The sequence below is a fragment of the Melanaphis sacchari genome, unplaced genomic scaffold (genome assembly GCF_002803265.2).
Source record: "Melanaphis sacchari strain LSU unplaced genomic scaffold, SCAv2.0 Contig105_pilon_pilon, whole genome shotgun sequence".
NCBI lineage: Eukaryota > Metazoa > Arthropoda > Insecta > Hemiptera > Aphididae > Melanaphis > Melanaphis sacchari.
The window spans coordinates 1,377,625-1,396,189 of record NW_020270395.1 but is presented as its reverse complement, the minus strand read 5'-3'; the positions used below and the strand labels follow the sequence as shown (position 1 = coordinate 1,396,189).

At 27.2% G+C, this 18,565-nt stretch overlaps 4 protein-coding genes across 8 annotated transcripts; 1 reads left to right on the top strand and 3 right to left on the bottom strand.

Moving 5' to 3' along the window:
• Positions 1-352: 352 nt before the first annotated feature.
• On the bottom strand, positions 353-4,101 carry LOC112603177 (acyl-CoA synthetase family member 3, mitochondrial). Of its 5 annotated transcripts, none has more exons than XM_025351647.1 (9): positions 3,851-4,101; positions 3,648-3,769; positions 2,962-3,170; positions 2,587-2,895; positions 2,127-2,283; positions 1,866-2,066; positions 1,525-1,670; positions 910-1,140; positions 459-850 (listed from the first exon to the last, which is right to left on the bottom strand). In XM_025351647.1, the coding sequence occupies exons 2-9, from the start codon at positions 3,764-3,766 to the stop codon at positions 459-461; spliced, it is 1,764 nt and encodes a 587-aa protein (XP_025207432.1). In that variant the 5' UTR covers positions 3,767-3,769; positions 3,851-4,101. The 5 variants fall into 5 exon arrangements, with proteins under 5 accessions (XP_025207460.1, XP_025207451.1, XP_025207432.1 ...); XM_025351638.1 differs by having other exon boundaries at positions 3,863-4,101; XM_025351656.1 differs by having other exon boundaries at positions 3,956-4,101.
• A 3,777-nt stretch (positions 4,102-7,878) lies between these two features.
• On the top strand, positions 7,879-10,969 carry LOC112603320 (integrator complex subunit 7). The gene has a single exon (XM_025351841.1). It carries the CDS (start codon positions 8,066-8,068, stop codon positions 10,913-10,915), a length of 2,850 nt encoding a protein of 949 aa, XP_025207626.1. The 5' UTR covers positions 7,879-8,065; the 3' UTR covers positions 10,916-10,969.
• Positions 10,921-15,269, bottom strand: LOC112603322 (FAD synthase-like). The gene is made up of 6 exons (XM_025351843.1): positions 15,181-15,269; positions 12,643-13,063; positions 12,375-12,577; positions 12,099-12,240; positions 11,204-11,325; positions 10,921-11,138 (listed from the first exon to the last, which is right to left on the bottom strand). Exons 2-6 carry the CDS (start codon positions 13,000-13,002, stop codon positions 11,000-11,002), a joined length of 966 nt encoding a protein of 321 aa, XP_025207628.1. The 5' UTR covers positions 13,003-13,063; positions 15,181-15,269; the 3' UTR covers positions 10,921-10,999.
• Positions 13,940-15,593, bottom strand: LOC112603321 (tRNA (guanine(37)-N1)-methyltransferase). Its single transcript, XM_025351842.1, has 2 exons — positions 15,364-15,593; positions 13,940-15,301 (listed from the first exon to the last, which is right to left on the bottom strand). The coding sequence occupies exon 2, from the start codon at positions 15,281-15,283 to the stop codon at positions 13,940-13,942; it is 1,344 nt and encodes a 447-aa protein (XP_025207627.1). The 5' UTR covers positions 15,284-15,301; positions 15,364-15,593.
• Positions 15,594-18,565: the final 2,972 nt, after the last annotated feature.

Genomic DNA, 18,565 nt, shown 5'->3' with positions numbered 1-18,565 from the left:
ATAATTCTTTAATTTACTATTATTTTAGCCAAATAAAATAATTAAAAAGATAATATTTTGTATTAAAAGACTAAAAATAGTCCATATCTTAAGTTTAACCTCTTATTATAAAATCAACAATGTGTTAGAACTTGTTGAGATGGACCGTTTAATTAACATACATTTTATCTACAATATGGCTATTTTCTGGTCGATTTAAAAAAAAACAAAAACATTCAATTTTAAAACAGTTCCTTAATATTAATTCAACCGATTAAAAAGTACAGTATGTAATCAATTGTGACTTGGACAAAACAATTTAAATTGGAGATGTCATTCATCAATAGTATTACAAATAAATAATAACATATTACCAATATATGTATATATTATATAATATTATTAATTATGCATTAAAAACAAACAAATAATCTAGTAATCTAATATCAATGTGATTATAACAGTCTTAATAAAAATAGTTAAGATTCCAAATACTTTGAAAAAGAATTTTTCAATAAAGATTTTTTATCCACTTTACCCAACGCATTCCTGGGCACCTCATCAACAATGTAAATTACAGTTGGTACACTATATGATGGTAATACAGTTTCGGCCCAAATTTTCAAATCTTTCTTAAATTTTTTATGTTCAACATTAATAGCCTGTTCATCAATTGCAATTAAAGCACCTATTCTTTGACCCCACGTACTGTCAGGTAATCCAACCACAGCAATATCTTTAATTACTTTGTTTTGTAACATAATAGTTTCAACAAACAAAGCACTGACTTTATAACCCCCGGTTTTTATTATATCTATTGATGTTCGGCCTAATATTTGAAAACTATCATCAACATATCTAACTGAATCGCCTGAAAAACAAAATAACTTATTACTAGGATAAACAAAACACATTTATAAATAGATTTACCAGTTTTAAACCATCCATCTTCAGTAAACTCTTTTTTTGTTGATTCAGGTTTGCGCCAGTATTCCTTAAACACATTCTTCCCTTTTATTTGCAAATCCCCACTATAACCTTCTTTGCTATCATGCTTTACTGAATTAATAATTTTTATATTATTGTCATATCCTTCAAGCAAAACAGTGTCATCTTTGACGATTCGAACATTTACACCTGGTAAAGGTTGTCCAACAAAACCTATGATAACAAGTAACATAACCAATTTTTTTTTAGAAACATCTTATTCTATCTGTCATAATGCATATTAATATAGTTAAGTGTATAGTTACACCAAATTGTATTGATTTATTATAAGACATCTAAAAGTAATTACTAATTATATTCTATATAATATTATTTATAATCATAAATGTAAGATTAGTCAAAAAAGTAAGAGTACAATATTTATTATAGGCTTAGAATTGTTCATATATTTTTTTAAACATAGAAAGAGTACTAAATGTATTTAACTTGCCTTTGAGCATATTTTAAAAATGTTAGTAAATTATTAAAACAAATATTATCACCCAAGTTATGTTAAAAATATAGATATCTTTTATTATAATTCATAAAAATGTTAACCTGGTTTTCTTTCGCCATTTAAAGGATTAGAAAGAGCCATTCCAATTTCACTCATACCATATCGTTCTAGTAATTTATGACCAGTGATTTGTTCCCAACGATTGAACAGTGTACTGGGTAATGGTGCAGAGCCACTAACCATCAATCTAAAACATAATTTTTTATTTTTATTGTTTTTTTTTCAATAAGTACATTTAAGTAATATTAGTAGTTGCATATTCAACATTTATTTTTATCACATGTTGTGTTTATATTAATAATAGTATTACATTATTATTATTGATTAGTATATGATAAAAGTTAAAAATAAATACAAGTTTGATTACATAATATATACTTGCCTAATTTTTTGAGAACAAACAGCTTTGATATATTCTACCATTCTATCATTTTTCTCAAACATTTTCTCATAGTTTTCAATAAGTTTTACATACATAGTTGGCACACCCATAAACATGTTTACTCTATATCCATAGTATTGTTCTATAGCTAAGAGCCATGTCCAGACATCAGCAGCATTAAACTTTGGTAACATGACACATCTAAAAAAACATTCTCGTATATTAACATTAAAAAGCAGTTTAAGATATCAGCAATAATACCTTGCCCCTGTGTGTAATGGACACATTAGTGCATTCACAATACCGTGAATATGATTTAAAGGTAGAGCATGAAGTATAACATCTTTATTATTCCAATTCCAAGCAGTTTTTAAACAATTTATCTGAGCATTTAAATTATTATGTGTCAACAAAACACCTAAAATGGTACAAATATACAAAGTATCATGTTCAAAATTTTACATTTAATACATAACACAAGCAAAGAGTATTTTAATTTTATGCATTAATATAAGCAATTTAAATTATTAAAAATTACAGGTCTGAGAAGGCTATTATGTTTCATAATACAAATATAATTAAAAGTAAATTGAATGTTTAATTTATAAATCTTATGATCTTAATTCTTATAAATTAAATATTTAGTAAATAGAAAATTTTATTTACAAAAGAACCTTTGATACAGGAATTATATTAATGATATAATATTTAATTAAATTACCTTTAGGAGAACCGGTTGATCCAGATGTGTAAATTATCATAGCATTTGAATCAAAGAACTGCTCATCACTTATATTATTATCAGTATTTAACATTTCTACTTCATTATTTTCTTCAAATGATGTTTTACCAAGTGGTTTAAAATCCAAAGTAATATGGTCTTCAAGTAAAAGATACTTTTGATTAAATTTTTCAGCTAAAGGACGTACAATATTCTCAAACTGAGCAGTTGTTAATATCACTTTAGCATCGCTATCATTTATGAAATATTCTAACATGGAAGCAGGGTGAAGTGGACTTAAAGGAACAACTACAAACAAAAATAAAATTGACATTACATTAAAATCAAATTAAAAAAATAAAATAATGTTATTACCGATTTGTCCACTCATCCATGAAGCCCATTGAGCAACAACATAAGATGCATCATTTGGACACAAGATTGCAACACGTTCTTGGATTTCTCCATGCAAAGATTTTTCTATTATTTTTGACAATGTGACACTGCTGTTGAATATTGAAGAATAAGTGTGTTCTCCAAACTTGTCTACAATTGCAATGTTTTTCGGCCATTGTGATGCCAACCTGTATTGTAGAATTAATCATGAGTATACAAAGAAAACATAAAATAACTCGACTATAACCAATATTAGACTTTAAGTAGAAAAAATATTATAAAATAAAAATATAAATATTAAATAACCTAAATATTGGACGATTCATGCTGGGAACAGGAAAGATTTAAGAAATGTTCGGGAATGACTAACAATTTTTTTTTTTTTTTTTTTAATATTAATTGATCTATTGATAAGATCTTTTTTTTATAATGAATTATTCATTAATCATTGCACTATTATGTTAACTATTTTTTTTAGTTTAATCATTCGATATTTTAATGTATGTACTAGAGTACTGCATGTTTATTATGCAACATGATAATATATCCAATATTTTGATCTTATTATCAAACTGTAAAATTGTCTAAGTTATAATTATAAGCACAAAATATATAAATTAAATTTAACCTATTCTGTGCATTAGATGCAATAATATCATATCTACCTATATATAGGTGTTAGAGAAGTTTCATTCTTGGGTATGTTCTTGAAAGCTTCAGAAGAAAGCTGTCGAATACAACAACTGTAAAAAGGTCTATACAGCAATTTTCTGCACAACACCATTTTCTAAATATGTCAAACTTTGAATTAAATTATTGTTTTATAATTATATATTAACAATAAGTAAATATTTTTTATGACTATTACTTATTAATTTACCAATTGAATGTTGGTTACTGGTTGTTAATTAATATATACTTAAGCACAATATTGGTAGACAAGCATCATACTAAATTACTAAGATAAATTTACCAAAATAATAAAAGATCAACAGTTCAACCCCAGCAGTTCAGCAATTTCAAAAAAAAAAACACTTAACACTCTTAACAGTAACAAGAATCTGAAATTGCGGTGAAGTGAATAGTGATTACTGGTTAAACACTTAACAGTAATAAATGATAATAGGTACCCACTACTGTGATAGAGACCCACAGGCCACAAGGCTTACAAGATTTATAGATAAACCTTGAGAGACCTATAGGAAATCAAGAACTTTCATTGGCTGTATTACGTTTGTATCGTTTGTGATAACATTATAAAACTATCAATATACATTATATTGATTTTCATTATATTCTTTTTCTTTAGGACTAAGGCTAGGATCACACTATGCGTTTTGTCGGTTCCCGATCAACCGGAGCCAAACCGCAACACTCTAAAATAAAATAGGTTTAAATATAAAACGCGTTATCAGGGCCAGACTAGACCGATTTACGGAACCGATTAAAAACCGTCGGGAAGCGACCGCAACGTGTTGCGGCCCAACCGTCCAGTTGCGTTTCGGGATGTAAAGCACAACACATGCAATGCAATTTGTCCGATCACATTTGTGCGGATTATCGGTAACCGAAATTGAAAATTTTATGAATAATTAATAATCATTTTTAAATTTAAATAATTAAAAAACTTAAAATATATTTGTAATATACATATATATATATATATTATATTTTATTTATATTATAGATGTATATTATTATTTATTAGCATAATTATTAGTTACACGTTTTAAATAAAAACAAATAATTCTAATCACACAACCTTTTTATTATTTTTTACTTATAATATTAGATACATTTCATTTAAATAAAAAATCAGTTTAAAATTTAAATTAAAAACGATTTTCGGGCTTTTTAATCTCATTTGTATATATTCGGTTACCGATAAAACGCACAGTATGATCGATCGTCCCGATTGCGGTTAATCGGGATAGTATTTTTCGATTGCCGACAAAACGCATAGTGTGATCCTAGCCTAACTAGTGACTACTAATGACTAATGAGTAACTTATTAAAAATTAAGATACTTATTAAATGAATAGTTTATATTATTATGACATAAATAGTTTATTATTCGGTAAATGCCATATAAAATACTTAAGAGCACTTCATAATTCGCTGTTCATTTGGAACACTTGAACGAACATTCCAATGTAAATAATTGAATTTTCGAGATTACCAAATTCAGCAACCCACGCATTAATATCTTCCATAGATTTTGCATCACATCTCAAATTGTCAACTTTAACAATCTTATGGTTAAATGATGTTGGATTAATCATATTTATTAAATAAATCTAAATAATATTTAAAAAAGAATTAATTTGAAAACATTCAACATTGTATATTGATAATTTTATAATGTTTTTAATTTTTAGCATTTTATAAACCGATCAAATGTATCTCTGGATTCTAGAAATTATTTGAATCTTAAAAGTAGCTGTATGTTTCTCTATATGTAATTTTAATTTTAACTTTAAAAACTATTATAACGTATTATTATTATTTTACATTATTTGAATTTTAAAAATGACTGTATATGACTTATGTATTACTAACCTCTGCCATAGGCGCACATAGGGGGGGGGGGGGGCCTGGGAGTGCTTAGCACCCCCAGTTTCCTGTAAAATTTATTTCAGTATTTTATCAATCATTTGAAAATTATTTCGATTCATTGAGTTGAAATTTTTTTTCCATTACTAATAGACAATATGTAGCCTATGAATTCACGATTAATAATGTATTGATTGTATTATATGAATGCACATTGCACTGTTCCAGTTTTCGTCTAAACGTTGAACATTAATAGCAATCATATAATAAAAATTTGTATTATCTAACAGAAAATTAAATCTTGTTTAAAATTAATTAGTGATTAGATATTATTATTATTATTATATATATAATATAAATACATTTTAATATTAATTATAATAGTAAAAAATTATTAAAATGCAATTTACGATGATATTAGGGGGGTGTGGGGGCAGCCCCCCATGGATCTGTTTACTGTAAATTATTCCAGTACCCCCTAAATTCACACCCAATGTGCGCCTATGACCTCTGCACGGTTCTGATTTGATTTGAGTATCTGAATAATCTTTTCATCTTCATCAGTAAATATTTTTTGTAAGTATTTTTTCTTTAGTATAAGATTATGAAAAAGTATTTAGAAATAATTTGACATGTGGGTTTCATTCAAGTGTTCCAAATATGCAAAAAATTATGTGTTCCTCAGTAGGTATTTACCGAATAATAAATTATTTATATCATAATAATATAAACTATTCATTTAATAGGTATCTTAATTCTTAACTCTTAAGTTCTAAAATTAATTTAAACATTAAAAAAAAAAACCTTGTATACTTAATGACTAATGAGAATTGTATAATGTTATCACACACGTAATACAGTCATTGAGAGCTTTCGATTTACTATGGGTCTTTAGCAATGTATGGTATGCTTTTATGCAAACGATGAGTGGACTCAGCACTAACTCGTTTGGCTTCTGGAGGAGATCAACATGGTTCTTTATTTGGCTAGGTGGGCCAACCACGGTCCCACACAACAGCAGGAGCTATGTGTCCTAGTGGCTCTTGACGTTCAAAATGCCTTCAACTCCACGCCTTGGGAGTATGTGGATAAAGCTCTTCGACGCAAAGGAATTCCTCGCTACCTAGCTAAAATTTTACAGTCGTACATGTAGAAACGTACGTTTACATTAAGAACATCTGATGGGATCAGCACCGACAAACCGGTCAAAGAAGATACCCGCAAGGGTCAATCCTTGGCCCTTGCACGCTGTGGAATGTTTTCTATAACGTTATCCTCAGGATGGATGTACCGGAAGAAGTTCAGCTTGTCGGGTTTGCTGACGATCTAGCTCTACTCGCTGTTGCACAGATATCAAACGCACCTAACCTGTAGTCAATCACACATTGGACGTAATTTATACCTATAGGCAGAGATGGGCAACTCAAAGTAACTAGCGGGCCACTTTTAAGTACTTTAAAATCTAGCGGACCGCAGTGCATAGCAGAAAGCAAAAAAAAAAAAAGTCCTTTAAATATACTAACATTTATTTTTTATCTTTATTTATTTATATTTACAATTATTATTTAATGTAATACTTGAGGATGAGGTTTTTTAATAAACAATTTAGTAAAATCCACTTCTATTTCTGTAGTTGAAACTCTTAGTAAATGTCCCAAAGTTTCATCTGTTAAACGATTTAATAATTTAGTTTCGGTTTAAAACTAGATAAGAATTTATATCCACAATCGAAAAATGTAATAAAATAAAATAAAATACAGATAAGCGCTAAAACTATATGAAGTAATTTGAAAATGTAGCACGGGCCAGATAAAAAGGTACGCGGGCCGCCAGTTGCCCATCCCTGCCTATAGGTTATACAGAGAGCTATCGCATTAAAAATTTAATTTAAACTAATCAAACTTAATCAATTTAAAATTGAGTTGTTTTTGAACCTGATTTATGAATTACTGTTTCAACTGTATTATTACCCCGAGTAGAGGAATTATGTAAAAAACACCAGTCTTAAATATCACATTAAATTTGTATTGTTTATTAAAAATAATAATTATATAAATATGACATTATGTATATACCTATATTATTATTATTTATTTAAGTGTGCAGTGAAATTTTTTAAAATGAACAAGTGTGTCGTTAAGTAAAAAAGGTTGGGATTCCCTGCTATAGTCTATAGATTAAAGAAGTATAGTTAAAATTTAAAATATGCTTGCCATTGCCCATTAATAATATTATCAACACTATCTTCATAAACGTATAAATTACTGTGTTAGAGTGTTATCAGATAACATTTATTATTATTATTTTCACACTTATTATTTGTATTGCTTATATTCAAGCAAAGCAAGATTATTCAAGAATTAAAATTTAAGATATAATAAGTGTATTATGTATTTAGTATTTATTTTAGTATAGTAAACGTTCTTGAATTTGAATTCCAGTGTAATGTTAGATAGTTATAACTTCTAAGTTAAACAAATTCTAATTAATTTGTAATCAGTTTTAATTTTGTAAAAACCGCTATTTTAAAATGCCGGCTCTTCGGAGTGCTGTTTGTGAAACCCTTTTAGGAGAACCTGATCAAGATGCTAACTCTGCTTTGATTGAACTCGACAAAGGCTTACGGTCCAGTCGTGTTGGTGAACAATGTGAGGCAATTGTACGGTTTCCTCGACTAATTGAAAAATATCCTTTTCCGATTCTTATTAATTCGTCATTTTTGAAGCTAGCCGATGTGTTTCGTCTCGGGAATAATTTTCTTCGACTTTGGGTGTTACGAGTATGTCAACAGACGGAAAAACACATTGACAAAATTTTAAATATTGACGAGTTTGTTCGTAGAATTTATAGCGTAATTCACTCCAATGACCCAGTTGCTAGAGGGTTGACCTTACGTACATTGGGCAGTGTTGCTCGTATTATACCAGAAAGAGGACAAGTACACCACAGTATACGTACAAGCTTAGATTCTCATAATGCTGTGGAAGTAGAATCTGCGATTTATGCGGCTGCACAATTTGCAGCCCAATCAAAATCATTTGCTGTAAGTATGTGCAGTAAAATTTCAAATATGATTAGAGGTATTTCAACTGATGTTGTTATGAAACTTGAACTAATTCCTATTTTAAAACATATGCATCATGATACAACCACTGCAACAATGGTCAGAACACTTTGTACTGATTTGCTAGAAAAATATCCAGCTCAGGACTTTGTACTCGTTACATTAAAAACTCTCAATCAATTAGCTTTGTCTATTTTAGTTGATGTACCAAAACAAATAGAATTACTCTTGAAATTTTTGAGCGAAGACAAGCGACCTTTAGTTTGCAAGTGTGCTATATCTGGTCTTTATCAAATTGCTAAAGAAGGCGCACATTTTTGGTCTGAACAAACCATTAACAACTTGGTCGGTTTTTGTGAGAGCTTAAATGTTGACAATAGTTTGAAAGCAGACGCTATAAGTGTATTCATACCATTAACGAAATCTCCAGCTATATGTCAATTTCATTACAGTTCAGACAGTCTACTTATGAAAATGTGCATTGCTGAATCAAGTTCATTGCATCAGTCAGTTGCTGGAAATGCAGTTAAAGTATTGACAAATGTTGCATGTTATTGTTTTGAGGAGGAAATTATGTCAGAAAATGATGCCAATATTTTAAAAGTTTGCATACAAAGCTATCTTTTGTCTGTCCTATCAGCTGGACAACAACAGATTGATGATACCAGAAATGTAAGTAATGAAGAACAATCCCTTATTCAAAGTGTTTTAAAGATGGATAACATTGATGAGCCAATGGATGTAGATGATGTTAATCATGAAAATTTAGATAAAGCATCAAACTATCTTCGTGATGGTTTAAGATCATCTGTTATGTTATGCAAGGCAAATAAAAATCTGATCCCAGATTTTGTTTCACTTGTTGTTAGACCATTGCAACATGATGGATTTGAATTAAATCCATTGATATGTGAAGCTATTGCTGCATTTGGAGGTATACTACCTGGTACTTTACAACCATTTTTATCAGTTTTTATAAAACAATTGACAAATTTAAATAAAAATGAAAATCAAGAGTCTATAACTACTAAGGTTTTGTTATGTACTGTGATTTTTCAAGCCATTGCTGGCTATGATGAACACAATGATGTGAAAAGAGTAATTAATGATGTAATAAAAAATACTGATTTATGGACCAATTATAAAATTGGTCGAGCAGCTGTTAGATATGGTCATTTTAATATAAGTTCTAAAATTTTTGGTAGCTTAAATAATCGTGTTGGTTCAGAACAAATGCATTTTTGGTTAGCTGCATTAGAAACCATTAGTATAGCAGAATCTCAGTTAAAATCTTCAAACCCTTCAAAATTATTGAGTAACTTAGGGCAATCAATATCAACTTATTACAGAGCAATTGCTGCATTAAAAGCTGCATCATTAATGCTTATTTTCCAAACAGAGTATACACGTTTGCGTTGTGAACTATTGCAATGTTTCATGCGTTTATTATCTACGTGCAATAGTTTTTGCACTACACCTCCGCCAGCTATTGCTTCAGCAATTGTTCAAGCTACTAGAGATGAAATGCAAAGTTATGGACATATTACAAATCAATTAAGAAAAAGAGCAAAAGAATTTAAGGGATGCGCAGATTTATATTGGAGATTATACCAATCGGCATTTGATGCTGACCCTAATACATTATATCACTTACAGCTTTTACAGCATTTGTGTTTGTTGATGGCTCATAATATTGAATCAGTAGCAGTTCCAAATAAATGTGAAAGTCCAGTCTTAGATTCTGAGTTGGAAAAAGAAGGCTCTTTAGAAATACAGTTAATTGTCAAATGTAGACAAGAACTCTTAGAAATAATGAGCATGGTAAAAGAAAAAGCAATTACTCATAAACATATACAATCTCTCAAAAAACAAGCTTCTCTTTTGGTAACTACACCCATGTGTTTTCCTCGTTATTTTTTTCAAACTTTACAATCTACAACAATAACATTGGCTGTATCACCTCAGCCTAGAGTTAACGGAGAACCAATTACAGTAAATATGGGAAGTAATTTTGTAGTTAAAGTTGAGGGAGTTGTACAACATGGAACAAAAGCTAAATTTCGCAAAGTTGATGGAATTCAGTTAACAATAACTTCACAATTAGTGACCAGAAATCATGAAACTAGAACAACTGAAGGAAATTTGATGTTAATGCAAACAGTTAAACCACATAAAGACTTCTTTGCTTCAGAATTTTGTCTGAGTTTTAATCAAGGAAGTCAACATCAAGTACATATTGAAGCAGCTCTAATTGATGATACTGCATCTGTTTGGCAAATTGGAGTGCGTAACACATTAACTATAAAATGTCATTAATTTAAAAACAAAATATTTTTTTTATATATTTTTGACTAATTATACACCTTCACCTAGTTTAATAAATTTAATATTTCTAACACATTACAATCTATTTTCTCGTTCTGATTTACTATCTTGAAGCAAAAATGCTGGCCAATATTTAACTTCTCCAGTATTTTCATCTAGATATTTAAGATTTGGATTAGGGTGACTTTTTGACTTGTTACCAAGAGATGTATATCTATAAAATAAAATGTATTTAGTTATATAATTTACATTATAAAATAATTTTTTTAAGTTGCTCACCCTTTATCATACAAGCTACAATATGGTATAGAGAATTGTCTCAAAAATGACCAAATGTTATTATAATTCCAATGCAATAAAGGTTGTACTCGTACTAATACAGGCCAGCCTGGATCAGTTTTCTAAAACAATAACATATATAATTCATAGGATTGTCGAAGTTTTATATTTTAGTGTAACAATAGTAATTAATTACAATAAAATGAAATAGGTACTTTGGTGTCAATATTATTATTTAAAAACCTCAATCTAAATTAGATTTTTTAACTTTATTAATAAAAGAAACATTTTTTTTTTTTTTGTATTATTTATTTTATTTGTATGATATTATTAAGTTATTTAAGTATTCATTATAAAATAGTATTATATACAATATTGTTAAAAATAATTGAGTAAATCAGAAATATAATTAAAATACTACAAAATAAGAATCATTATTAAATACATTTTATTCATAATACCAGATTAAAAAGTGAAAAGCATACCTACTAAAATGTATGCAATATTATACCATTAATTAAAAAATGTTTTACAATTAATAAAAAATATACTCATCTATGACCACAAAAAATACATAAACTAGTATCTAGTAGGTCCTCAAATATCTTACAATACTGATGTTTGAATATGATTCGAATACTATGTGATATTATTCATAAATAATCAAAACTCAATAGTTTCCTATATTTATAAATATTGTTATTCAATTAAATATTTTAAAATTATATTTTATAAAAACACTTCTGATTTCTTAAAATTGCATATATGTATTTTAGTAATAAATAATTATTATAAAAATGTAATATAATTGAATTAGTTAAATATTTTTAAGTAAAGTGTACCATTTTACTCGTGTTTAAATAATAGTATATTATTAAACATAATTTTATTTTACTTGAAAGAACTGCAATTTTGTAGAACCTGTATCAGATTGTCTTGTACCTATGATAGATGCACAAAATTGAGGATTTTCTTTCAAAAATTCTTGAAGACCAGATTTAAGTTCACCTTTGATTATTGTCAAGTCTAAATTAAATCTAAAAATAATGATAAAAACAAAATTAAACTATTTAATAGTAAAAAATAATTTGTTTTTTAAACTAATATATTATATTTTATTGAGCTATTTATTTAATTATTATTGTTATTGAAGGTTGTTATTTAAATTAACCTGTTTATTGTGGATTGTACATAGTCTTCTTCTTCAGAAAATTGGTCTTCTGATTGAAAATAAACAGCTTTGATTCGTTCATTATATTTTAATTCATCGAGCACAGCTTGTAACAAGTATAATAAAACAACACAATCTTTTCCACCATTAAAGCTCAAAAATATGTTTTGCATAGTAAATTTGTCAATACTTTCTTTTATTACCTATAAACATATTTATTTATAATTTATGCTAAATTACATTTTTATAAAAATATAACTATAGATACCTGTATTGCTTCTATAATACACCGGCCTAGAGGTAAATGTGTATGTGTTTGAAATCTCCTAATATCTTCAAAATTTACTGAATTTACTATATAATGTGGATATATAAGTGTATTATCTGGTAATTTACTAACTAAAAATCGTTCAAACTGGTTGATTACACTTTCATTATTACAATAGATTCCGAAAGAATCTGTATAGACAATACAATCAAATGTATCACAGCTATTTGTTTTTAATATTTCATCCTTTATTACTTTTAGAGTTTTAATGATTAAATCTTTACAATGAGAATTAAAATAAATAATTCGTTTAAACACATATTTGAACTCGGGGTCAGGTATATTTTCCATTATTGTCATCTTTTCATAAACATTTTAAATTGATTTTTGAACATTCTTCAACATGCAACAGTTTTTAGTTCTATAAATAAATATAAATATCAATACATTATTTTGTTCAATTAATACTAATAAAAATATTTAGTTATATAATTTAATATCTTATCGTAATTATAGACGTTAAATACTTAGAGTTAAAATTTTTGTTAATAACTTTATTTAACTCAAAAACTGATATTCATGAATTGAATTTTGGGATTTAGTTACTTGTTTTGTTTTATTTTTATTTGACATAAAATGTGGCAGTGCTATGGAAGTATGAAATATAAAATTTAAGTGTTTATTTTTTGATGCTTATTTCTAGTTTTTCTATTTTTTTTTTCTAATGAGAGATGGAAGCTAATTTATTTATTTAGTCATACAAAAATACTCTCAGCACAGATACAAAAGTCTAATAGAAAAAGAGTTTATGGTTTTCGAGATTGCTCTTTTGCCTACTTTTAATATTTTTTAGTGTTTATAGTTAAAATTTGTTATTAATATAAATTATTATAAATGTTATTTATAAATACTCATTTTAATGGTTATAGGTGCTTTAAGTTCTGAATTATTTTTATAAATAATAACTATCAAAAATGATTATAAATAACTAAATAATAAATCAAATTTGTAGTAACACTACTTTTAGAGGACTTATTATAGACAATAATTTCAATATCAACATATAAATAATCATTACCAAACAATTTAATGTATACCAAACTATTTACATAGTAAATATTAAAGAAAAAGCCTGTTTTAGCACAACTGACTTAGAATACAGTAAAAATAAAATAAATTAGGTATTTATAAATAAGTTAAGAAAATACAACAATATTATTATTTAATAAGAAATTATATTTTATTTTTATTAATAGATATAATTAAATATAATAATATTATAGGAATATTACAAATATTATGAATCCTCTTTGTTCTTTTTAACACTATCATCAATTTTAATTTCATTTAATTTTCTTTTTTTAATGCTTTCAGATTTACAAATTATGTCCTTCCTCATTTGAAATGTAATTCGAACCATTTCTTTATTAGGTGCTACATTTCTGACTCTTATAATTTCTTGAATATCATCATTATTGACATTACTAAAGTATTCTTCCATTATTGATTTTAGGCCTTCTTCATAATTTTTATCAGTTTTTACAAACGTATAAACATGTAAAATTGGTAGAGAATTATCAGATATTTCTTCCCATTCAAATAAATTATTAAAATACTTTATAAAGTCAACAGCAATTGCTGGTAAATTCATTGTCACATGTATTTTATTTTCTGAAGTAATTGTCTTTGACCATGAAATGTAATGTGTCTTTAAATCTTCTTGAATAAATTTACTCCCATCTTTATTGATAATTGTTAAAAGTTCATCTTTAATACGATTCTTTTTTTTATTTATTTCTAACCATTTACAGCTATTAGGATTCAAATCATTAGCTAATACTATACATCCCAATTTTGCAGCCGGTACGGAAAATGGTCCTATTCCAGCAAACACATCATATAAAATATCACCTGATTTTAATTTTTGCAAAATACGTTCATGTTCAGTACATAGTCTTGGATTCCAATAAACTTCTGAAAAATCTAGGTCAAATAAGCATTTATTTTCTTTAATTGTAGTTTTTAAATCAGATGAACCATAAATAATTTCATATTCAAAGTTTCTATACACATTATTTATATTGTCAATTTTGTTCACTACACTTTTACACCCCTTTAGTTTATCACTAAGTACTCGACCAATAATATCCTTATAATCCAACAACTCTGGTTTTAAATTCACATGTATAATTGATCCAATTGCTGAATAACTTGATAACATAGATTTTTCAGGCAAGACTGCCTTAAGTATTTCATCATGATTCCAATTATTATAGCCCACCTCAATTTGTACATATTTTAAATTTTTAGTGGAAATAAAGGTTAAGTTTAGATCTTCACACGAAGAAAATTTGGCTGGATCAAGATAAAAAACACATTCAGAATCATTAGAGCCATTACGAATAGGCTTGAAGTTGTTTAGCTTAATAATATATTTTTTTAATACTTTATTAGCACTTTCAACATAATTTTTATTTAATACTATAACAGGTACAGTTACAGGTTTTGTGAATTTATCAATTTTAAAAACTTTCATACCTCGTACTTCATCTGGTGGCAATAATGCGTTCATAATAGTTTTGTTTGATCGAATATATTTGCTTATAAAATGACGTAGTGATTGACGACAAGTTAAATTCATCAAATTTAAATCTACTAACTAAAATAAAATAACACATTAAAAAAAAAAAAAAAATGTATTAAAAATACAAGTGATCTTACCTCATCAAGTAAGCATATCTACAGAATTTAGGATGTATACTATGATATTGAATGTGATGAAGGCAATACAAAAATAAATATTATTGGTTAAATTTGGCAAATAGCAATACAGATTTAGTTAATAATATTAACTATTACGCATGTATAAAAATATTGTTATTTAAAAGTGTTGGTGTTCTACTTCCTCAATTCACATAACTACATAACCACATTTAGCATGCATATTGCATAGAATCAGTTATCAGTGTTAATACTATTTTTGTGATAACTCTTATCGGCGGTCCAGTTTGCAATGTTTGCATACCGCGTAAAGATATTGTTTTCAATTTTGTAGAAGGGAATAGGGATAATTGTGAGACTTTAGATTGTAGGCTACAACATAGGATAATTATTAATGATAATTTAATTACTAATTAGCAATTAGTAATCATTACACGGATTACAACAACGATAGAATAAATTAAACTTGATAAACTTAAATTAACTAAAATATGTGTACCTAAAGAATAATTTATGTTGTATTACTTGCGTATTTCTATTTTCTAGATGTAGTCGGTAATAAATGAAGAAAGTATTAAATTTTTACATTAATGAAACATAGGTGTTAGTGCTTGTGTGAATCATGGTTTTTGTATAGTTAAATCATATTTATAAATGTAATTAATATGTATCTATTTAATTTACTAGGTAATATTTTAGATACCTAATTGTTGGTACTTCGCATATCCAAATTTTAAATTATGATCAAGAAATATTAAAGCTATTTTTGTTGCAATATTAGCTTATCGCTCAATTCTTACCCTCACTTACTAGCTGCTCGTTATTTATAAAACTTTAACAATAGGTAATTAATAATTATTATCAGTTTCATGTAGTATAGATATTAAGGGTCGGGCCACACTTGGTGGTTGAACCGCCCAATTACCGTTCAAATATACGCGGTTATACCAAAATATTGGGTGATTGATAAATTATTATAATTAAAATTTAGTAATCTGAGTGTCTTTAACACGAAAGGTTGGTCAACAGTATAAGTAATATAACATATTAGCTATCTGTACGAAATTAAAATAAACCACGATTAGCTAGTTCGGGTTTTGTGTATAGAAGAAGTACTTGGTGTGTTACAAGATATTGTGCAAAGGCCACAAAGAAAATACTGGGTTCATCCAATAAACGATGATAGGGAAACAAGTGGACGCTTTTTAAAGTTTTATAACGATATAAGATTATATCCGGAAATGTTTTTCACATATTATCGTATATCAATCAAATCATTTTACGAGTTATTTAAAACAGTACCTACGTGACCATATATCAAAGAAATGTACACCTTGGCGGAATCCTTTGAGTGCAGAGCAAAGATTAACCATTACACTCAGGTAAAAACAATTTTAACTTTAAAATTATACCACTCTACCACAATCAGTGAAATTTTGTACTCAAAATTTTGGCATAATTTCCATAATGTTAATCATGACGATATAACCGTATACCTATTGTACCGTTTCCACCACAGCCAAAGTAAAACTACAGTAAAGATTAAACACTAATATACCTAGTAGTGGAACCTCTGAAAGCCGAAAGCACAAATCACTACATTAAACATTTTTAGTAAAGTAGGGTAGTACGTATAAATGAGGAAGATAGAGGGTTTGCCTTTGAGCGACTGACAGCGTAAATTTAGCGATAATGGCAATAACTTCTATGAACTACGGTAATTCACGATTCCGTACAAAATTATTTTGCGATGTAACCAGAAAATATCTCTTTTAAAATAATTGTATTTATTTAAATAATAAATGATAATTATTAACAATTATTTAAATCTAACTATTCTATCATTTGTGTTACAAGTTGGTCTTCGATATCAACGATATCAAGGGGAAAATTGTTATAAAATTTATAACTAGGTATAATAATAGTCTTATAAATTTTATTGTTTTAATTAATTTGTAATTTTAAATATCAAATCATCGTTATTATTATTTTTATTTTTTTTTTTGTATTTAAAAATTATTCTACTCTTATTCACTTTTGTCCCAATAATTACGTAGTTGTTGGCTACTTGTAGTAAACAATATTTTTGAATGTTTTTGAACCCACTCTCTCCGCTCCACGCAAAATAGGTATTGTTTTTGTGTGTAAGTGACTGGGTACACCTATTGCCATTGGTGCGTCCTACGCACATCATTAAAATAAAATGTTTAGGTAGGTAAAACTCTATTCATAACTAATGTATTATAATATATAGTATCAGGGTATCTATATGAATACTTTACTTATGTAGTCTGTAGGTACTCTGTAAGTAGGTTGTAGGTACATGCTAAATTGTTGAAGATGATTTTTAAACTATAGTAAAGTTGTAGGTTGAATAGAAAGGTTTAATTTCCCATACATGTCATAATAAATACAACGTATAGGTACATGAGTACAAAAAATAAAAATAAAAATGAATCTGTGGGATCATATTTTATTATATTATTAATTATTATTAAATAGACAAACAGGTTCGTACACGAAATACGAATTAAGGTAGTATACTATCTTAGTTCATGGATTCGTTTTATCATATTAATTATAAATACAAATATATAATCAATGATATTACTGTGTAACTGATAGTAGAAATCAATAAATATTGTATTCATTACTATTTAACTGTTAGTCTCCTACTTTATATACAAACCATCAGGACGAAAGATCTTTTTATCTAAATTTATATTTATTTTTAAGATAGGTAAGCTTTAATGCCCAAATAATATTTACTTAAAATTATTTAAGTTTATAAATTAATGTTCGCACAATGATGTTTTAATCAAAGTATAGGCGTTTTTGACTTGGGTTTTAGCCATCGGGCCTTAATTTTATTTTAATATATTTACAATTATCTATAACAAAAATAAAATAAGATAGTATATAACTATAAGTATTAAAGAAAAAGAAAAAATGTGTCTGTTAAAGTCTAGAAGTACAATTTTAACTTTTCCTTCCCTAATCGAGCTTTAAATACACCTCTGAATGATTTTTTTCGACAACTAATTAAACAATGTACTCAATATCTTATTATTGGTTTTTATTTTTTAAGAGTAGTTTCTTTTGAAAAAACGATAAATCTATTATAATATATTAATGTAGGTAAGCTATAAGTATACCAATGAATAAATATTTCTTATTTTAATTTCAAATTGAATAGTTTCCC

What these genes read in the sequence shown, in the direction of transcription:
- LOC112603320 (XM_025351841.1), top strand. Translation starts at nt 8,066, where the DNA reads ATGCCGGCTCTTCGGAGTGCTGTTTGTGAAACCCTTTTAGGAGAACCT.
- LOC112603177 (XM_025351647.1), bottom strand. Translation starts at nt 3,766, where the DNA reads ATGGTGTTGTGCAGAAAATTGCTGTATAGACCTTTTTACAGTTGTTGT. An exon ending in ATGGATGAGTGGACAAATCG is followed by an intron (nt 2,896 to 2,961) that starts GTAATAACATTA and finishes TTTTGTTTGTAG; the next exon opens with TTGTTCCTTTAAGTCCACTT. An exon ending in AGATGGATGGTTTAAAACTG is followed by an intron (nt 851 to 909) that starts GTAAATCTATTT and finishes TTTGTTTTTCAG; the next exon opens with GCGATTCAGTTAGATATGTT.
- LOC112603322 (XM_025351843.1), bottom strand. Translation starts at nt 13,002, where the DNA reads ATGACAATAATGGAAAATATACCTGACCCCGAGTTCAAATATGTGTTT. An exon ending in GTACAATCCACAATAAACAG is followed by an intron (nt 12,241 to 12,374) that starts GTTAATTTAAAT and finishes CATTATTTTTAG; the next exon opens with ATTTAATTTAGACTTGACAA. An exon ending in CAAAATTGCAGTTCTTTCAA is followed by an intron (nt 11,326 to 12,098) that starts GTAAAATAAAAT and finishes TTATTGTTTTAG; the next exon opens with AAAACTGATCCAGGCTGGCC.
- LOC112603321 (XM_025351842.1), bottom strand. Translation starts at nt 15,283, where the DNA reads ATGAATTTAACTTGTCGTCAATCACTACGTCATTTTATAAGCAAATAT.